General features: G+C 30.3%; 2 protein-coding genes across 2 annotated transcripts in view; both read right to left on the reverse strand.

The window, feature by feature from the left end:
* The window catches only part of LOC143619340 (oxysterol-binding protein-related protein 3A-like), a 216,926-nt gene that overhangs the window by 61,799 nt on the left and 133,772 nt on the right, over positions 1 to 21,355 (reverse strand). The gene's annotated exons all lie outside the window — the stretch shown is intronic.
* LOC143619261 (leucine carboxyl methyltransferase 1 homolog) lies at positions 238 to 5,247 on the reverse strand. The gene is made up of 12 exons (XM_077091228.1): positions 5,085 to 5,247; positions 3,969 to 4,057; positions 3,733 to 3,872; positions 3,494 to 3,623; positions 3,289 to 3,388; positions 2,269 to 2,389; positions 2,119 to 2,166; positions 1,933 to 2,016; positions 1,753 to 1,817; positions 1,042 to 1,093; positions 822 to 860; positions 238 to 713 (listed from the first exon to the last, which is right to left on the reverse strand). Exons 1-12 carry the CDS (start codon positions 5,171 to 5,173, stop codon positions 642 to 644), a joined length of 1,029 nt encoding a protein of 342 aa, XP_076947343.1. The 5' UTR covers positions 5,174 to 5,247; the 3' UTR covers positions 238 to 641.

Below are 21,355 nucleotides of genomic sequence, written 5' to 3' on the forward strand. Positions count from 1 at the left end.
CTATCCATTTGGATGTAAATTTCTAGAGTTGTCACCTTTACCACATGGTAAATGATGTAGATTAATTATTGAGACATCTCTGATCTTTTGAGTGGTAAGTGGGCATACATACGACACTTTATTTGACTAGTCCAAGATGATGCTACTTTGGGCCCTCTTTCATGATAGCAACTAATGAATATGCACACATTTTAGTATTTTTTTACACAAATCATTTTGTTTTGATGGAGAGGTGACCACCACCAAGATTGTTGTTGAGATTTTGAGGATTGAATCTTTTTGTTTCTACTTCAAGTTTTCTATTTGCATAATTGGCCATCAATCACTATGTTGTCATGATACCTCTCTTTATATTAGAAAAAAACATTATAACATAATATAAAACACAAAACAAAAGGGACCCACACATAGTGGTTCATTTGGTGAAACCTAAAGAAAAAGCAAAACAATCATTTCTTTAGATTCAATCAAAACCACCACCACCACCACCACCACCATTACCACCACTATCCACAAGATTCAATCAACCACATAAAAACAAACTAATAAAGCTTTCCCCATTTTGGATACCATGTGCTAGTCACATGAGACACATGTGATGTAAGTGATTATATCATATAACATTATAACTTATGGCTTTTTCATGGGGATGATGCTGCAGACGCACTGGTTACATGCTGGTCTTTAGGAAAACCATAATCCTCAAACATGCCCTGAAACAAAATGCATTAGATGGCTTGTTAACAGTGGTTTACTATGCTAATGTCACGAGGGTTGTTTGGTAATTTCATGTTTTATAACAAACCATATGCAAAACATACCATGGCATCGTTGATTGCACAAGTGACACAATAGTGCTCCTGAAAATATACATTGGAGGGATAATAGTTAGCATTAAGGTTACTTTTTTGAGTGTTTTTAATCCATAGTTTTTTTTAGAAAGCTAACTCGATTTCTATTTGAAGTTTTCAGAACTAGTTAGTTTGACTTTCAGGGTCAAACAATTTTTTTTTGCAATGAGATATTAGGATAGAAACTTGCCTGCATCATATACCATTCTTCAAACTCATCAAACAATTCCAAACGTTCGATCCTGATCAACCAAACATAGATAAAAATCTTATAAAATATATTTAATGAGCAAATTAACGAGAGTAAATAAGGAAACTTGTTAAACAGATTACAAAAGATTTTGAAAGATGTTCAATTGTTCATCACTTTTACTATACCTAGTCATGTAAATAAACCAAACGAACACAAACATGCTATGTTCGTTTTTGTTCGTCTAGCTTTAACCGAACAAAATAACTGAACACGAACTAAATGAACAGGGTTTTCTTGTTCATGTTTATTCGTTAAGAAAATGAATGTGTTTGTCTATGTTTGTCAACAGTATAAAAGAAAAGTTCACAACATAACTGAGCTAAACTAATTAAAAATAAGCGTTTGAAAAAATATATTGGGCCTAAAAAGCTATTAAAAGTTTAAAACTAGACTAAACTGTAATGGCCCTGAAAAACTTAAATGAATATATTAACAAACTTAAACAATAGTAAAGTAACAAACATAGAACGCAAACTAACGACCATAGACGAAATCGTTCACGAACATAAATGAATGGCGAGACATGTGTTCATGTTCGTTCGTTTAACTAAATGAACAAAAACTTTTGTTAGTCTTCGGTCGTTTATTAAATAAACGAACGTAAACAAACTACCTACCGTACGGTGTTTATTCAAAAAAAACAAATACCTTTGTCGCTCTTGAGGTTCAATGAAGCTAGTATATATCTTCAGCATATCCCACGCAACGGCTCTCTATAACTCATCATAAATATCCGTCAATACACATGAATTTTGTATTGTTATTATTATTATTATTATAATTATAATTAATTATTATATACATTGAGATTTCACATCTAAAACATACCTGCCATCCTTGGTCAAGAAAAAGTTTTTCCTTTGCATCCAATGTCGGTGTAGCATAGATGCCTAATAACCCGCACCCCCGACTCTGAAAAAAAAACATAAACTCACATCACTGTTACATATGATCAATGTTGAGCTTTTTAATGATCATTTAAGAGACACAAAAATAGAATCCATAATATATTACCTCTAAATTTCTGATCATTTGTTGCCCAAACGCATCATGTGGATTAATCTATTATTGCAGGAAAATATATTATGATGACATATTGAAAGGATATAAAAGATATAAGGATTAATCTATATGTTCGTATTCATATGATTAAAAATATAGTACCTGCTCGTATAGAAAGAATACTGATGTGGAGAATGTTCTAGAAGCCCATTCGACAATGGCATTGCTTGACTCGGGATCCAAGTATATTAGCACACATTCCGCGATTATAAACGTTGGCAAGCTGATGATAACAAAATCTATTTAATAAAGGTAATCAACAAAGATATTATTTTTCATGTTATTATTGTGACATGTAGACACACAAGTAGGCCTGTAAATGAACCGAACAAACGCAAACAGAGCATGTCCGTGTTCGTTCGTTATACTTTAACCGAACAAACTATCGAACACAAACAATCAAAAGAACGTGTGTTCGTTCATTAAGAAAATGAATGTTCTCGTGCACGTTTATGTTTGTTTGTTAATAGTATAAACGGACACTTCACGAAAGTAAACAAACAAGCATAACTGACCAAAACCAATTAAAAAGTAAAGGTGAGCAACAATGAGTTGTGCCTAAAAAGTTATTAAAACTAGACTAATCATAATTAGCCTAAAAAATTTAAATTAATATATTTATGACATAAACAAGTAGACTAACTTATGATAAACAAATTAAAATGAGCAAACGTAGATACATGTTCACAAACATAAAAAAAGTTATTAAAACTAGACTAAAGTATAGCAGGCCTAAAAAATTTAAATTAATATATTAACGAATTAACAAAAATAAATGTCAACAAACAAACATTAGTTTACTTAAATGAGCGAATGTGATTGAATGCTTACAGAGATAAATGAACAAACGAGACATGTGTTCATGTTCCTTCATTTAACCAAATGAGCAAAAAGTTTTGCTAATGTTTGTTCGTTTATTAAATGAACTAACTTCTCGCCAAACGATTCACTGAACCATCTATTCTTTTACGGGCTTGCACAAAAATGCTTGTTCTATCTAGGTTGTCAATAAAAAATTGAATAGGCTTTAGAAGGAAACATAAACCACATAATATCTTTAAAACGGTAACGCCAATTCTCTAAATTAAGATATTAACATGAGAAACTAACTGATGCACATACCTTGGATCCATATGAGCTAAAATCAGGTCATTTAAACATTGTATATCCCTCAAATCAACTGGTAGAAGTTTGTAATTATCACTTATTACTTCTCCTTTCTCTGCAAAATTGCAGATAAAAAAAATAATGAAATTAATTATCAAAGTGTCCGATATGAAGAAGTGTTTCTTGAATTCTTGTTAAAGATATTTTACACACCGATTACCTTGAGATATTGACGCTGTCTCACTGATCTTTCCCCTTAACAGTGGAGCATTTTCAATAATGGTTGACTTTTTACAAGTCACCTCCTTGAAATCAAGTTCAACATACAAATGTGGGGCCCGCCCTTCATCCTGCCAATGATAAAGATTAACAAAAATAATAACAACAGCAACAACAAAAATAGTAATAATAATAATAACAGTAGTACTTGTTTAACAGAAAATGAGTCAAATGACAAACCTTCAACTGAAAATATGTTGCATCAAAACCGGCTCCTAGTGATAATATCTGCTTTTTAATGTGACCTTCATTCGATTTCGGTTCACTATTCAGAAACTGATGGAGAAACTTCCGGAAGGTAGCCCAACGCGCAAAATAACCTTCAGAAGACGAACATCAATATGCAAAACAATAACAAAGTCATCAAAAAGACATATAACGTATAATTTTTGGTAGCAAAGGAAACATCAACATACCACGGTTTATTATCGGAGATCTCCTAACAGGCCTCCTTACAAACAAATGCACATAATCATCTTTGATATATCCTTTCTTGACACAAGACCTTTCAACCATACATAGAAAACAATAACTATCACAGTCCAAAAATTATATAAAAAATGAATCTTTATATTATATGGATGCCATATCAAATGTTACTCATAAATGAAGCTTATTTCTAAAAGGAATTGAGTCATATGATGCAAACGACCAATCATAGGAAGAAGAACAAAGATTTGTGACACAAAGTTACCAAGTTTATGCATTAGATTTCTATAACTTGACAAAAACCCTAGTTCTTATGAAGTGCGAGTAGGGTGTGAACAAGCCAAACTGAGCTCGACTTGTTTTGACGTACGAGAGATCGAGCTCGGCTTGTTTCGAGATGTTATGCTAAAGCTCGAGATTGGCTTGTTTCTAGATCTTTTTCTAAAGCTTGAGATCATCTCGTGAGTTGGTTTTTCAAGCTCGTGCCCTTTATAATTTAGTAATTATTTTATATACATTTAAAAAAAACAAATTTATACATTTTGACTTTTGAGAAAAACCTTAACAAGCCGAAGCTTGGCTGTGCAGTGTGAAACTAATGCATAGAAGTCCAAAAGATTTAAAACTTAGAAAACACACACAAGGCTCTTTAAGGATCGACAAGCCTAAACGAGCTTCCCATACAAAGCTCAGCTCGTTTCGAGCTTTTTTATCAATCCTAGCTCAAGTAGCTCGCGAGCAGTTCGTTCGGCCCGTCTGCACCTGTTGTACAATAAAAATGTTTGTTTGCAACATATATATATATATATATATATATATATATATATATATATATATATATATATGTATTAGAAAAGGTAATTAATGAATGACATTTTAGATAAATTAAAAATCTAGGGTTTGCAATAACATTCGAATTTAGGGTTGAGTTAAAGGCAAAATGAACTGCATCTGTGATTTGAATTTCAATCAGTAGCAATAACAGTATGGAACAAAACCTAATCGATTATCGAACTGGATATATGTGGCAATTACGTATAGGGGGGGTTTAGTTGGGAAAATGTAAAACGTAAGAATACATAAGTGATGGAAATTAGGGTTACAATTTGCTGGCGGAAGCATCGTCATTAGTAGCTTGAACAGCTGCTTTGTTACTGCGCGAGTCTCCTCCTCCTATTATCGTTTTATCCATCAATTTCAATTGCAGGCAGGAAGATGCTTTGAATTGAATCCACCTGCGTCAATGATGCCTTCAAACTTTCTCCTAATTGTCTTGTCTGTTTAATAAACGGGAAAATGTTATTTGTAAATAATAAATGTTTTTAAAACTTTACGGCCGGTTTGCTGGAACATCGGTTCGGGCTGTCGTTTTTTTAAGTAGATCGGTTTAAACCGGAAAATCGGTTTTAGATCCAAGAGGTTTTTGATATTTTTTGCAGCCCATATTTTTTCAGAAATGACTTTTAACATAACGAATAAAATTGAAACGAGTAAAAACGGTAAACGACAATTCGTCAATCAACCAATGTTGTATCATGCAAATCCAATGTTGGTTTATATACATCTTTTGTAATTGACTAATTTCATTTACAAAGTAAAAACTATCTAACTCGATCATTATTCATGTGTGATGTTTATTAATGTATTTTTGTGTTATTTTTTAAGTTGAAATTGTATTTATATGGAATTACAAGGTAAATTATTTAACCCGGTTGAATCTCTCGGTACATTCACGTTTCACCGATTGTACCGTTTTGAACTAATTCTAGTGCGGGTAAGATACCGATTTTTAAAATAATGTTTGTAATTATTGATTTTTGTTGTTTTATTAGTTAGCTTTCGGGTGACAGGTTTTCTCTAAAACAATAGACGGCGGATTTGGACTACCCAACATTGTCTGTGTTCGCAGGTGTATAAGGTCGCCTTTTGATATTGGGTTTTACGATCTGAGCTCGAGCCAAACATTTAGCTCCTTAAGATAAGCGGGTTGAACCAATATAGCCCGTTTAACTTTGAGCCTGATCCCAAACCCAAACCCAAACCCAAACCCAAATCCAACCCCAATCCCAACCCCATATTGATCAGCTTTTTTATGGCCCTAAAAATGAACATAATAATATTTAATGTTAAAATTATTAAACTTGAACTAACATAAAATAAAATCTAACAATACTATTAAAGCAAAATCTATTGTCCACATGTCATTCAACTAGCCTCTCCACATCAATTGTCCACATGTTATTCAACTAGCATCTCCATATCAATGTCACATCATTGCCAAGTCATCTATTTCCTTTCCTATCTTGTATATTATTAAATCAAAAATGATGTTAATGATGGGAATCGAACCCTGACACAATCCCGAGATGAAAACTTAACAAATGCAACAATGGCCAACCAACCAAGGACTACTGATGTTTAATTAGTTGAAATACAAATCCTATATATTGAAAGAACCATTATAAATGGAAGGTTTTTGTAATTATGACAGTGGCTGAATTTCTCAACTATAATATAAGTAAATTGTCCATAAAATACTCATTGGCTAAAATAGAATATAACAATCAATATATAATCAATAATCATATGAAATTTGAACTGTTAACCGACATTAGTTATTATATATATTATATAAAAATTAGTTATGATGTCATTCGGGTTAATGTCCAGTCCAACCTCTCGGGTCAGTACGACCAGTGACCTGGTAAGACGTCCGGGTCGATGTCCGCGGGTCTGAAAACATTGATTTAAACCTTAAGATTTTTCCACCCTAATCATTTTAATCTCTCTCTCTCTCTCTCTCTCGGCTTATTAACTCCACCATCCACCATCTTCTATATTCCGGTAATGTAGATCGGGATTAATCGTTTTCCGGTATGGTTATATACTATACTCTAATGACCAACAATGTTATATGATTTTCCGGCAATGTTATATCTTTTTCAGGTAAGGTTTTCCGATATAGTTTTATATTTATTTTAATTGTTATACGATTTTGTAATAATCTCTTTAGGTTGTATATCAAAATCCAAGATTGAATTGATATTTTGAAGTTATTACGGTTTTCCGGTAAGGTATACCGGTAAGATTTTTGTTTTCCGTTTTTGTTTATATTTATATTAATTATTATATGATTTTCTTATAATCTCTTTAGGTTCTATATCAAAATCGAAGATACAGTGGAGATTTTCCCTATTTCGTTTTTCCGGTAACGCGATTCAAATATTTTGGTTATTAATTAGAACATCAATTTTACATTTGTTTACATAATTCAAATCTTCCATAATTAGAATTTGTTTATTATGTGATATTAATATTAATATTTAATTTTCTCATTTCAAGTTATGTTCCCAACTTGATATAGCTAATTTGGTGGATTGAAGATTTGTTGATAATATATCTTATTTTTTGTTTAATATTGATGTAAAGTTTTGTTATTATTCGTGTATTTATGTATTTTTCGCAATTCATGTAATTTATTTGATTTTTATATAATCAATCATGTATTGTTGTTGGCCAAAGTCCATTTAATATATTTTAACAAGAACCGATGTATTAAAGACAAATTTATTTGTGTCTTATATTTATTTATTTATTAATGATAATCTCTATAATTTATAATAATTATTATAAGTTTAGTAATTTTGTTATTATTAATTTATTACATTTTCTAATTAGCTGTTACATCTTATTTTGACAGAATTAATAAAATTTACACCTTACCATTTTTATATTTCAATATCTTTTACTTAAAAATTATTATGTTATTATATTGTAAGATAAAGTATATTTTCTATATATAACCAATTACGTTATATATGGAAAACCCAATAAATAAGTTATAAAGTTTCCATGATTTTAATTACAAGATTTTCAATATAATAATTTATTGCAAATAAGCATTTACATTATATTTTCTATATTCAATGTATTTCCATGATTTTAATTACATAAATACAGTAATTAAGTTTTCATGATTTTCACTTATTTTCACATTTCCATGATTTTCATTATTGGTCAAGTTCTATTTAAAAGTTTTTTCAAAAATTTCTTGTATTAAGTGAAGTTCCTTTGGTGTTTTACAATTTTATATTATCTATATATTATTTCTGATTAATATTAAATGTATTTTATTAATATAATCGTTTATTAAATATTAGTTTTGATTTGGTTAGTTTTTTGGTATAGTAACCATTATTAAATTAAAAATGTAATAACCAACATTTAAGTTCATGTAAATCATTGCAAATTAATTACCTTTAATTCAATTTATGACAGTTGATTTTTGTTTAAAGATATTTAAGGTAATTAATTAATTTACAATTTGATTTTCAATTAGTTAATTGTGAAAGTCAAATTAAATTACTTAATTTTAGAAGTCAAATTATTAAATTATTAACTCTTTTCATTTGTAGTATGTTTGGATTGCTAAATGACAATGATTTGAACATTTACAGACCAATTCCATTGAAGTTGTTGTCATCTCTTAATAAAGAGTTTTTGAAAACAAAATCTTTCTATAATATTTGCAAGATTTTCACAATAATCTTGATAACTTGTTGGTTATATTTTTCTAAAGTTTCTTATTGATCTCTTATACCCTATTGTATTAAGATTAAAAATTAGTTTATTACTTTTGCCAGCCAAAAAGTATCATCTTGCTCGAAACATATTTGTGTTGCTTGAATATGTTGTCTATATTTATATGATTTGTTAATATGCTTTTCCACCCGTGTGTAACACGAGCTATACCCTAGTTCTGTTAACAAACAAAAACATATGCACGGACTCATTTTCATATTTGCTTCTATGTTTTAAATAAATGAATTTGTTTGTGTTGTATAAATAAAAATGAAGAGCATACATATAATAACATAAAAGCCAAGACACTATCCTTGTTTGTGTGTGTGTGTGTGTATATATATATATATCCACTAGCTTGTATCCCTCGTATTCGTGGGTTGTTTTACATTAGTCGTTTATAATATTTATATATTTTTTTGGATTTTAATTTTATTTATTGTACAGAAGTTAATACTATACTTAGTATTGGATGATGAAAAAGTTTCACAAATTAATGAGATGTTATAACCCGGTTTAAAAGTTATTTGGGTTTGGTGTGACCTATGATCCGCTTATAATTTTTACTCTAATTTTTTTTACATTATAAGTAACTAGCTTTTAGCCGCGTGTTACGCGGATTACTTTTAATTTTTTTTAATTATTGTTTATGTATATTTTTCTGTAGGATGTGTTTAGGTATTAAACTTAAATGTTACATGAACGTATAAAATATGTTATATTTATTAGTTGTTGTTAAAGTATAGTTTGTTTTGTTTTATATTTATATCTCAAATGGGTCTCATTGGTCTAGTAGTTAACGTGACCCAACATTTTGTTATTTAAAATGTGAATTTTCGTCTTAATATATATGAATGCATAAAGAAATTTATATCGTTTGTGTTAATTTCATTTGTATTGAGTTGTTACGGTTCGTTGGTGATGTAGAACGTATATGTTGTTTAATGGATCACCAAAAATGGGCTCTCATGTGTCTGTCAATTAATGTAGCCCAACATTTTGTTTTTTGTTGTTTAAAATATGCATTTTGTGCTTGATGGTAAATTGAGCTTTTAATAAATTGATGTATTTGAATTTCTATATACCAATTCTAGTTCCACGTCTATATGAAATGGATACATCATGTGTTATCATTTCATTTTTGGGTGAATTATTAATTTATTATATTTTTTCTAGTATGATGTTTAGTTTGTGTGTTTTTCTTATTATTTTGTATGTATTTATTGTATTTATAGATTTTGTAGTTTAGTTATTGTTGTGTATTAAAATAACATTTAATTTGTTAATTAGTTTTTATTATTATCAAATATATAAGAAGTTATATTAGTTTATGAATTATATTAACGAAAATTTTATGATCATATGTAAAAACTAAGTTCTTAAAAATTTATTTTTTTATTAATAATGTATGTGTTTTTTTTAATATTTTATACATAAATTTTTGTATTATGAAGTTTTGTAGATTTATTTCTTTTTTATATTTAAAATGGGTAAAAGTTGGAAGTCATCATTTGAAAGTGTCGCTATAATGATAATAAACCGTATTGAGAAATTTTTTTCACGCTTTCTTTATCAAATCCTTCGTTTTATCTAACAATTAGAAACCCTAAGTTAATATTCCTCTTAATTGGGACGAATTTTGTTGTTAAGTGGAAGTTTTGTAGGTTGTTGAAGGGATTTGTGTTTGTTCTTACTTTAATTAATCAAACATTGTGTCAATAGAAATTTACAACCACTTTTAAAATAATATATTGGTTTTAAATAATCTCAACTATCACCTTTTGGCCACTACCGATCATAACTAACGAAATAACTAATGACAGTCCCATCTTTTATCACATTTTTTTTCTACCAATGAGCCCTGACTAACGAAATTCTAACGTCGTTAGTTTTCATGATGTGACATTCTTATTTGACATATATGTGGCATGCTTATATTGTGACATATTGCACTGCCACCACCACCACCACCATGGCAGTCACCACCACCACGACCGTCACCACCACTAGTTTCCTAAAAATATTAAAATATTTTGTACATGTTGCATTGGGTGAATTTTGACTTTTGAAGTCAAGACAACTAGTTTAAAAAGAAGATAAACTATAAATATGAATCATGTCACTTAACTTCTAGAGTTCACCTGGTACTTCAATGAAGCAAATGATAATACAAGCTTTAACCTTGATGGCTCCTCCTGCCAAATATGAAGTTGATATTATGACTCATTTATAAACAGTTCCTTACAAAGCATGATCACAAAGAAATTGTGTATGCCTCTTGTGTCTTCTTTATCAGAAGATTTATATTTTGGGGATATAGTGGAGCTAAAATAGCATTCATATTCTGTCAAGGTATTCATAAAATTCTGTCAAGGTTGGGTCGGACTGCGCGAACCCGTTAGCATGATTACAAAAACACAATGCAATAATAAATTTCATACAACTTTTAACCCGTGTGACCCATATGACTCTTTTAGGATTATGTTTTATTCTTTCTTCTAGTAATGTTAATTAGAGCTTGTGAATGTAGAAAGTTTTCAAAAAGTGTTTATATAAATATATTTATAGTTACTACCCTAAAATATACATTATTTATTATAACTTCTAGATGTATTTCCAATCAACTTACATGCTAATTGATGTGCTTGAAGTAGTCAAATAATTATTAACTAAAAATAAACTAATCTAGACACTAAGTAATACTCTAGACCCTTAAACTTAATTTAAACTACTAACCGGCAAGTGAACCGGTCGACTCTAGTACAGCTAAGTAAGTCCGGATATCGAACCCACGAGACTCTTTAAATTACGAAACTAGCAAATTAGACTCAACTATTGACACGACTATTTATTTATTATTATTAGGGGGGGGGGTTTACTTAAAAAAACTAAATTTAAACTAATTAAGAAAAAATAAGTAAAATAAACAAGAGACAATTTTAATTGATTTAAATCAGATGACGATGAAAAACCACCTAGGCTAGAATCCCCAAAGTTTCAGTTATCAATTATTAGGAAAATACTTGTTATGGAATTGGGATCATAAAATAATCACTTAAAAGAAAACCCGAACATGACCCCTGACCCTTCAAGTAGACACCTATGGATTTCTATTAAGTTCTTAAAAACACCAATTTTAATATTAGACTTCCTTACAGTTATCTAATTAATTATGATATAGTACCTTTATAGTGAAATCCTACCTTACAGCGCGGAAATCAAAGGTAATTTGACGAACTTAATTGACTCGCTAGACAATATTAATTAATCAAACCTAGACGGACTCCTTACGAAGAACTAAATCTAGCAATCTCAATCAACAAAGATCTAGCAATAACCTATCACCTTACATCTTTCTAGGTTAGCAACACACTTTTATTCGTTTAACTAATAATATTATTCCTATGATCTTATTCGAATTCAATCATAAACTAGTCAAAAACACACAGTAGATGACCTAACAAAATCCTATCATATGAAACAATCACCAAGAATTTTGTGGAATAATAAAACTATAACAACCAAAACCAAGTACGCATACGCATCAATCAAATCAACCAAACAATTTACTGAATCATAAAATCATAACGAAAAGCAAATTCCAAATAAAATCAAACGTCAACAATGGTTCATCACAAGCCTAGGCAGTCTAATAAGTTTAGCCTAGCATCTTAAAATCAAAGAAATAAAAATAATTAAGTTTAACAACCAAGCTCATTATTAAAATAATAAATTCAAACCGAATAGTGATGATGCTTGGTTGAGTAAGTGTTGAACTCAAATGATCTCGGCTCGAACCAACAACTTTCTTCTCTCTCTTTTCTTCTTCCTTGCGCCAGATAAAAAAACCTCCTCTCTGTCGAAGTCAATATGTATATATTGATAGATAGCTTCTAAGTTGCCGACACCAATCTTGTTCCCTAAGTCACAATGGCTGCGGCCCTTTTTATTTTTTTCTTTCTTCTAAGCCTTGTACGTTTATTAATTCATAACCCACCATAATATTTAGTGGGTTGCATCACAAAATTATCCTCATGACCCAATGCAATATCGAATGGACTCAAACCCATAATTTCCTTTGATGAATTCTTTTTAGCCCATATAAATGGGTTTTGTAGTAATGAGATTTGAAGTCGGTGTGCATATCCCATGTTAACTTGAATTACATGTTTAAAGGCCTCTCATATTGACAAATAAACTCAAGATTAGTATATTTGATTATGAAGCTATTATGTATTAAATTTGTTTAAAGTGAGCTCGTCTCAAATCTAGTAAAAATACTATAATTTTAGCTTGCTGTCTTTTAAAACCTTAAAACCCATATCTGAACCAAATAAGATACTATTCAATAAAAAACCTGGCTCAAAAAAACTTAAAAGTGTAGCAAATATTTATATAATAATATATATATTTTAGACCAATCACTAATGTAAGCCAATAAAAAAACCGAACATTAATGAACTGATCGACTGGAAGTTCATCTTCGTTTATTTAAAAAAACGAACAAACATGAACATGCATTTTGTTTATTCATTTATGTTCGTGAGCATCCGGTTATGTTCGTTTATTTACGTTGATGTATTTTCGTTCGTTTATGTTTTATAAACATCTAAGTAGTTATATATATATGAAAATAGAAAGGGTTCATTAAAATAAATGAGGTCAATTTAAGCCACTAATTTAGATGTGTTTTCTTGATAAATTGTGAAAAATTAGACTTGTTCATTTCTATTGCAGACTGTTCATTTAGGTTTTAAATGAACGAACATGAATGCAAACGGGCATGCCCTTATATTTTACGAAATGAACAAAGTAATTATAAGCTACCTTGGAATACCAAGGATTCTATTATGCCAACGGCCTAGTGTTTCCCATTTTCTGAAAGACGAAGATAAATATTTTAGTCTAAATGTAAACAAAATATGTAACCTCCATTATGACCGAATCTCAATCAAATACACTTCTTGTTAACATTGTACCGTTTATGATTTATGACCCGCATCAATTGAGAAAGAAACCAACACCTTTAACTTTAACTTTCTGAACTTGTTGTATTGATTCATGAAAATATTTATTCCAGAATTGACCTTATTTTCAACATGCTTGATATTTGATGATAAAATATCAGTAAGTTACTACTCGCTATCCAAAACAACATCAACAATGTTCTTGAAATAAGATTTTTATCATGTCAAATACTCAACATTTGGGATTTTTTTGCAATAGAAAGTTGGTATTACCTACTAGTGATTATTTTCTTTTTAGTTTTTTAATAATAAGATTATGGTAGTGATCATACAGTTGTTGTAACAAAATAATTATCAAAGGTAAAACAAAGTTGTATACCTTTTCTTTTTACCTAATTATAGAGACTTCATCCTTGTCTCATAAAACATGTCTTGTCTCACAAAAATGTATTCTTTACTAATTTTTTTACGAACTTCGCCGAAGATAAAACACACGTTTGACACTAAAATTATTAAAAGATTAATGTAAAAAAAATGTTTTAAACTACATATTACCAACATACAAAGACACACACATACCTAAGAGCACATCATAAAAACATATTACATATAGAGTAGAAACAACTGACCTTGAGTGCAATACCAAGACACTCTCATAAGATTGCTACTTCAAAGAAATAGCACACAACTCAAGTTGCAAGAACAATTCTCCGTTTGTAATATACGAAATTATATTATTTCTTTATTTATGCGCAAAACTGCAGATAACACATTCGTTCAATATAGATACTTAAACTTACAAGTAAGTAAAACACGTAGTAGTATTTAGTTGAAAGTGAAGTTTCAAACACCAACAATATCGTTATCTAGAAATATATTATTAAACAAAAACATATAAATCCAAAAGTCAAACAAACAGATGTGAATAAAAAAACAAAAAACATTGCAAAATAAAATAAGCATCTAAATTAAAGTGAGCTCTGATATGCAAATATATCAAATCTGCATAAAAGAAATTATTTGACCATGAAACCCAAAGTTTACTGGAATACCCCACTAATGTACTTAAGTAAACAAAAACCAATCATCATGAAATTAAATTAAAAATAAATGATTGATCATTAAAGTCAAACTCCACCAGAATACCCTACTGGGGTGTCTAGCCAAAAACATTAAAGCTACCATATTCAATAATCTGATATTTTAACTTTGAAAGTAAACAAAACCTAATTCACTTCAGCTTGAAGCCTCTGATTAAAATTAAACATAAATTTGTAGATCACAACTTTAGAGTTTATTAGTAAATCATCTAACATAAAATCAAGACGAATCTAGATGTGGTCAAACCTATAGAAACAAAGATTAATAGTTGTAAAACATAGTACTTGTAGCAATTAAATCTTTTAACATCGATGAAATCGCGATGGCTTTCTTCTAGATCAATTAGAGTTCCATTGTAACAAACCGCTCCAATCATATGCAAAATAATAATAATAATAATAATAATAAATGTACTTGATTTAGAAAGGTGTAAAGTTCCAGCAACTTATCCAGTCATGATTTTGTTATCGGGATCATAAACCTCAAATGATCTTCAATGACTAAAAAGTCATAACGAAAATTAACCCTAATCAGAACACTAACGAAAATAACCTATTGAAATTGAATACAATAATAATATATATCATAAAACCTTAAAAAAATTAACGAAGAAACCTAATGAATAAAGAACTATGAATCTTTAATAGTTTACAAAGGCCGATCTTAAATATAGAAAAAAAGCCAATCGGTTTTAGGTATACATATAGATTGGGGCAATGACACAACTTACTTACTGAAATCGATTTAAATTAACATAATAAGAAAAAGACGCCTGCAAAAAAAAAGATTCAAAATTAATGAGCAATTAATGTGTTGCTGAAGCGATGAAATCGCACCATGAAATCGTTGATTGATAACTAAGGTTTTTCAATTGTGAAAATAGAGAAATACTTTCAATCCACAATGACATTCGCTCAGTCTTCTCTCTGTTTCAATCCACACCAGCGATAAGGTGGTTGTGAGCAAGGTCTCGCAGGCAGAGAAAAGAGGAAAATGTTAAGATGAGTTGTTATGACCCGTGGGCTATCAGGGTTTCATTAGAAGCCCTATGCCTGTCAAAGCGGTTCAAATTCATAAAAAGACTACATTTACAAATGAAACTATCTGGTGGCTTGATATGGGGGCAGGGAGTGACCAGAGCGCGACACGTAGGATATTAAAGGTTTCGTCGTATTACGGGTTATTTTATATTACTCGTTTTTAATATATATATATATATATGTGTATATATATATTTGATTTTAATTTTATTTATTCTAAGGAAGTTAATAATTATATACTTAGTATTTGATGATGAAAATTGTTTCACAAATAAATTATATGGTATAACCCGGTTTAAAAGTTATACGGGTCTGGTAAAACCCATGACCCGTTTTTTTTTTAATATAAAATTGTTTCTTAATTATAAATCATATCTTTTAAAAATAATTAAAAATTAATTTTTAGTATATCCCTTTTTATAGGATTTTCATATCAAATATTTGGTAAGATTAATTTTTAATTTAATGAGATGTTATAACATGTTTAAGGACCCGTCTTGGTTTGGTAATACCCATACCAGTAAATTCGGATCAAATGCATGCGAAGCCTTCATTTAAAAATCAAGCAATATGGTGGCTTCCATAAAATGGGGGAGCGACCACATCGCGACACGTAGAATTTTTGAGCTTTTGTTTATATATAGATTATATATATATAAATGAAACCATAAAAATCTTACGTGTCGCGATTTGGTCGCTCCCCTTTTTTTTGGAATCGTCAGGTTTGCTTGATTTTTAAATGGAGGCTTCTCATGTATTTGAACCGAATTCACGGGTATGAGTCTTATCAAACCCAAATATTTCTTAAACGGGTTATAACATCTCATTAAATTAAAAACTAATCTCACCAAATATTTGATACAAAAATCATATAAAGTAGAAATATACTAAAAATTAATATCTAATTTATTTAAAAATATATATATTATTTATAATTAAAAAACCAATTTTATAGTAAAAAAAATAAACAGGTCTTGGGTTTTATCAAACTCATATATCTTTTAAAACGGGTTATAACATCTCATTTGTTTTTGAAACAATTTAATATCAAACCATAAGTATATTATTAACTTTCATACAATAAAAAAATTCAAAAAATAGATAAATATTAAAAAACAAATAATATAAAACAACCCCCGTAATACGGGGGATAAAAACTATATATATATATATATATAAGAAATCATATATTAATTTTTAGTATATCCATATTTTATAGGATTTTCATATCAAATATTTGATGAAATTAATTTTTAATTTAATAAGATGTTATAACTCGTTTAAGGAATATCTGGTTTGGTGAGACCCATACCCGTGAATTCGGGTCAAATGCATGAGAAGTTTTCATTTACAAATAATGTAATATGGTGGCTTGAGAGAAAGTAGGAAGTAACTAGAGAGATTTTAAAGGTTCCTTTTATATATATAGGAATATTGGATTTTAATAATCCCTATTGGATGGTATTGGCCGATAATAATCCCTATTCATTTTATCGCCACTGGCGGTCCAAAATTCAAAAAAGTTGGCCCCCAATGGTCCCCGTTATATATGACTTAACGGCGTTATAGTTTTTTCTGAATTTCCAACCAATGTTTTAGGGCTTTTGATCGTTAGGAAGATACGAGTCGATTGGTGTAAAACTTAGTTCGAAACGGTGCTTCAAAATGACGAAACAATGCTTCAATTTGGGTGTTTGAACTTACAATTAATCAAAATCAAGTCGTTTGGATCATTGTTTGGAGCTAAGTTTTATATCATTCGACTCGTATATTTCTTCCGATTATTAGCCATAAGAAGTTAGTTTGAAATTCGAAAAAAAGTATAACATCGTTAAGTCCTTTTTAACGGGGGACCATTAGGGGCTAACTTTTTTGAATTTGGGACCGCCTGTGGCGATAAAATGAATATGGATTATTATCGGCCAATACAATTCAATAGGGATTATTAAAACCCAATATTCCATATATATATATTACTATTTCGAGACCCGTGTATTACACGGGCAATTAATGAAAATTTTAATATTTAAACATTAAGAAAAATACAATCAATAACACAGTTGTCATATATTATTAATACAATTACAAATTACATTAATATTACAAGAATTACAAAAAAAACATTACACAAGTATTTTATAAATAAGAAAAAATTTCCTTGTACACAACATTTGTTGTTGTATTGGTCAGAGTACTTTGTTTATTAAGAATCAGAATCTTTAGACCACATCTGCTTGTAACTCTTGACAACGCGACATATAGTTGTCCATGCGAGAACACAGGTTCTTTTAAGTACAAACCTACCATTGATAATGGTTGACCTTGGCTTTTGTTTATCGTTATCGCGAAACATACGAAAAGGGGAAATTGTCCCAATGTCTGATCACACGCACTTTGATGATCGAGTCATCCATACAATCATTTGATGAGGGTAGTTGATTCAGCATGATGATTTTCTTGTCACCGATCGATCTGCATTGAAATAATTCAAGATTTTTTTAAAGGAAAATTGGATTTTAATAATCCCAACTTTACACAGTTGGCCGATAATAATCCCAACTTTGAAAATAACTGTCACTGGTCCCAACTTTCATGCTATTTGTTTTCATTGGACCACCGTTAAAAAAAATTTAACGACGTTAAGTTTTTTCCAAGTTTTAAATTGATGTTTTAGGGCTTTTGATCGGAATGAGAATACGAATCGATTTATGTAAAACTTAACTCGAAACAGCGCTTCAAACAACTTGATTTTTGTTAATTAATAGTTTAAACACCGGAACTGAAGCATCCTTTAGTCGTTTGGACCAATGTTTGGAGGTAAGTTTTACATCAATCGACTCGTATACTCATTCCGATCAAAAGCCCTAAAATATCAGTTTGGAATTTGAAAAAAACTTAACGCCGTTAAGTTTTTTTTAACGGATGTCCAATGAAAACAAATAGTGTGAAAGTAGGGACCGGTGACAGCTATATTCAAAGTTGAGATTATTATCGGCCAACTGCGTAAAGTTAGGATTATTAAAATACAATTTTCCTTTTTTAAATAGGGAATATCACCATCACATGGAATATCACATTCACATAGATATTATAAAGCTAATTAAATATATTAAGTGATTATTAGCTTTCTGCCACAAATATCAAAAACAAATTAATATCAAACCATAAGTATATTATTAACTTTCATATAATAAAAAAAATTCAAAAAATAGATAAATACTAAAAACAAATAATATAAAACAACCCCCGTAATACGAGGGATAAAAACTAGTATATATATATATATTAAAGAAATCATATATTAATTTTTAGTATATCCATATTTTATAGGATTTTCATATCAAATATTTGATGAAAGTAATTTTTAATTCAATAAGATGTTATAACTCGTTTAAGGAATATCTGGTTTGGTGAGACCCATACCCGTGAATTCGGGTCAAATGCATGAGAAGTCTCCATTTACAAATAATGTAATATGGTGGCTTGAGAGAAAGTAAGAAGCAACTAGGGAGCTTTTAAATGTTCTTTTTATATATATATATTATAGATAGATACATATAACCGACACATTTTCCAATATTTTATTAACACATTAAATAAACATTAATGGTACACGTGCGCATTCATGTCTATATAAATGAATCAAATATAAAAACACATGTGTTTGTTTAATTAAATGAACAATTGAGTTTTCCATCCAACAACGATTTACTAAACATCCGGCTCTAGAATATAAATTAAGTCTACGATCACATTGTCATATGTGTTGTAGCCCAATGATAAAAGGCAAAATATCTTTGAGGAAGATCCAAGTTCAAACTTGTGCAAGGTGTGGCATAATAAAAAAAAGTGCATTCAGCCGTAAAATAAGTTCCACGATTACATCTGTCATCTGAATCTAACAAATAATAATATACGACAATAAATTTTTTAAGGAAAATTGGTTTTAAATAATCCCAACTATGCCCTACTGGTAAATATCAGTCCCAACTTTACACTTGCCTACTGACAGTCCCAACTATTGGTCTAATTGTTTTTAACGGGCCGCGACTAACGGTTGGTTAACTCCGTTAGTCTGAAGCTTACGTGGCATGCTTTGTTGTCAAAACCTTGATTATGTGGCATTATACGTGGCACAATTTCTTAATTTTATAACTCTCTCTCTCCACACCCGTAAAATACAAAATCACCGTCACCCACCACCACCTCCCATCCCACACCAACATCTCCCAATAACCCCGAATATTTTCCTCCTTTTCAATTCACCAAAATCTAAACCCTAATTTCACTACCACTCACCTAATCTTGTTCAATTCTCTTGTTCAATGGCAGAATTCATTTATTCACGGCTGTCAACACAAACCCTAGGTCATAATTTGGGCTTTCAGTCTAAAAGAAGGTTCAGCGTCAGATCCGGAGCGGAGGATTTAAAGAACGAAGCGCCACCGCCATGGCCGTAGAGAAAATGGAGGTTCAACGCTGCCACTGTAATTCCGGCCAGATGGAAGCACCACCACCATTGTGTTGATGTCAATGGTCGGCGACATCAGTGGCGTTCAATTGGAAGAAATTAAAGTGAACAGGATTTCAGATACATAGAGGTCAAAGACTCGCCGGATGAAGGTGAGGGTGGCGGCGAAAGTGTCGCCGGAGAAGACGTGGAGACGGAGAAGATGATGAAATCTGGATGATTTGGATCTGAACTTAAAATTTGTGTTATATTATTATTATTATTATTATTATTATTATTATTATTATTATGCATAGTTGCCACGTATAATGCCACATAATCAAGGTTTTGACAACAAAGCATGCCACGTAAGCTTCAGACTAACAGCCAACCGTTAGTCGCGGCCCGTTAAAAACAATTAGACCAATAGTTGGGATTGTCAGCAGACAAGTGTAAAGTTTGGACTGATATTTACCAATAAGGCATAGTTGGGATTATTTAAAACCAATTTTCCAATTTTTAATTGTATAATAGTTTGCATTTGATGAGTTGGACATCTAAAGGCCTATCTAAATGAGCCAATTTTGGCATCAAGACAACCTTCACTGGCCAATAATCTTCAAATCCAATCCATCATCCCGACAATCGAGCCGAACTTGAGTGAATGAGTAACTTTTCATATCATAAGAGGCTCAAATTGAAGCTCAACTAACCAATAAAACATGTAGTATATTTGACTTTAAAAACACTGACACAACGATAGTTTTAATTTCTTAATTATACAGAACAATATTTCATTTTGGTGGCTTTGTATCTCAGTTGTGTGGCTAGCCTCTTGCTAGACCCGTTATACATGTGATAAATAAACTTTCTTTGTTGGTCGTTAAAAAAGGAAAAATACGAAGATATATTAACTTTTCAGGTAACTATACTTAATTTTCTTTTATTTATTTTTTTCCCCAAATAATCATCACTACTATGGTTAGGAAATGTGGTTACAAGCTTATAAATGATTATTATGGGCTTTAAAGTAGCCCACGCTAAAGTAGACTTTGGGCTTCTTGGCCATTTAGAAGGACATGTCAGTTTTTCTTAATGGTCGTATATCATTATATCTAGCCCCATTAGGCCACTACATTAAATAGAAAAACATACAACAAAATTTTATAAATAAAGGAGACATATAACTTTGAATATGTAAATTTTGTGACGATCTAAAGCTTTTATCAGATATC

This window comes from Bidens hawaiensis, unplaced genomic scaffold, assembly GCF_021521415.1.
Source record: "Bidens hawaiensis isolate Kalapana, Puna unplaced genomic scaffold, B.hawaiensis_p1.1 tig00002423_1, whole genome shotgun sequence".
Taxonomy (NCBI): domain Eukaryota; kingdom Viridiplantae; phylum Streptophyta; class Magnoliopsida; order Asterales; family Asteraceae; genus Bidens; species Bidens hawaiensis.

Bases quoted from the DNA above. Each gene is read 5' to 3' on its own strand.
- LOC143619261 (XM_077091228.1), bottom strand. From the start codon at position 5,173: ATGGATAAAACGATAATAGGAGGAGGAGACTCGCGCAGTAACAAAGCA. The intron at 1,818-1,932 runs GTATGTTTTAGA...GATGAGTTATAG, and splicing joins TTCTTGACCAAGGATGGCAG to AGAGCCGTTGCGTGGGATAT. The intron at 714-821 runs GTATGTTTTGCA...ATTTTGTTTCAG, and splicing joins GTGCAATCAACGATGCCATG to GGCATGTTTGAGGATTATGG.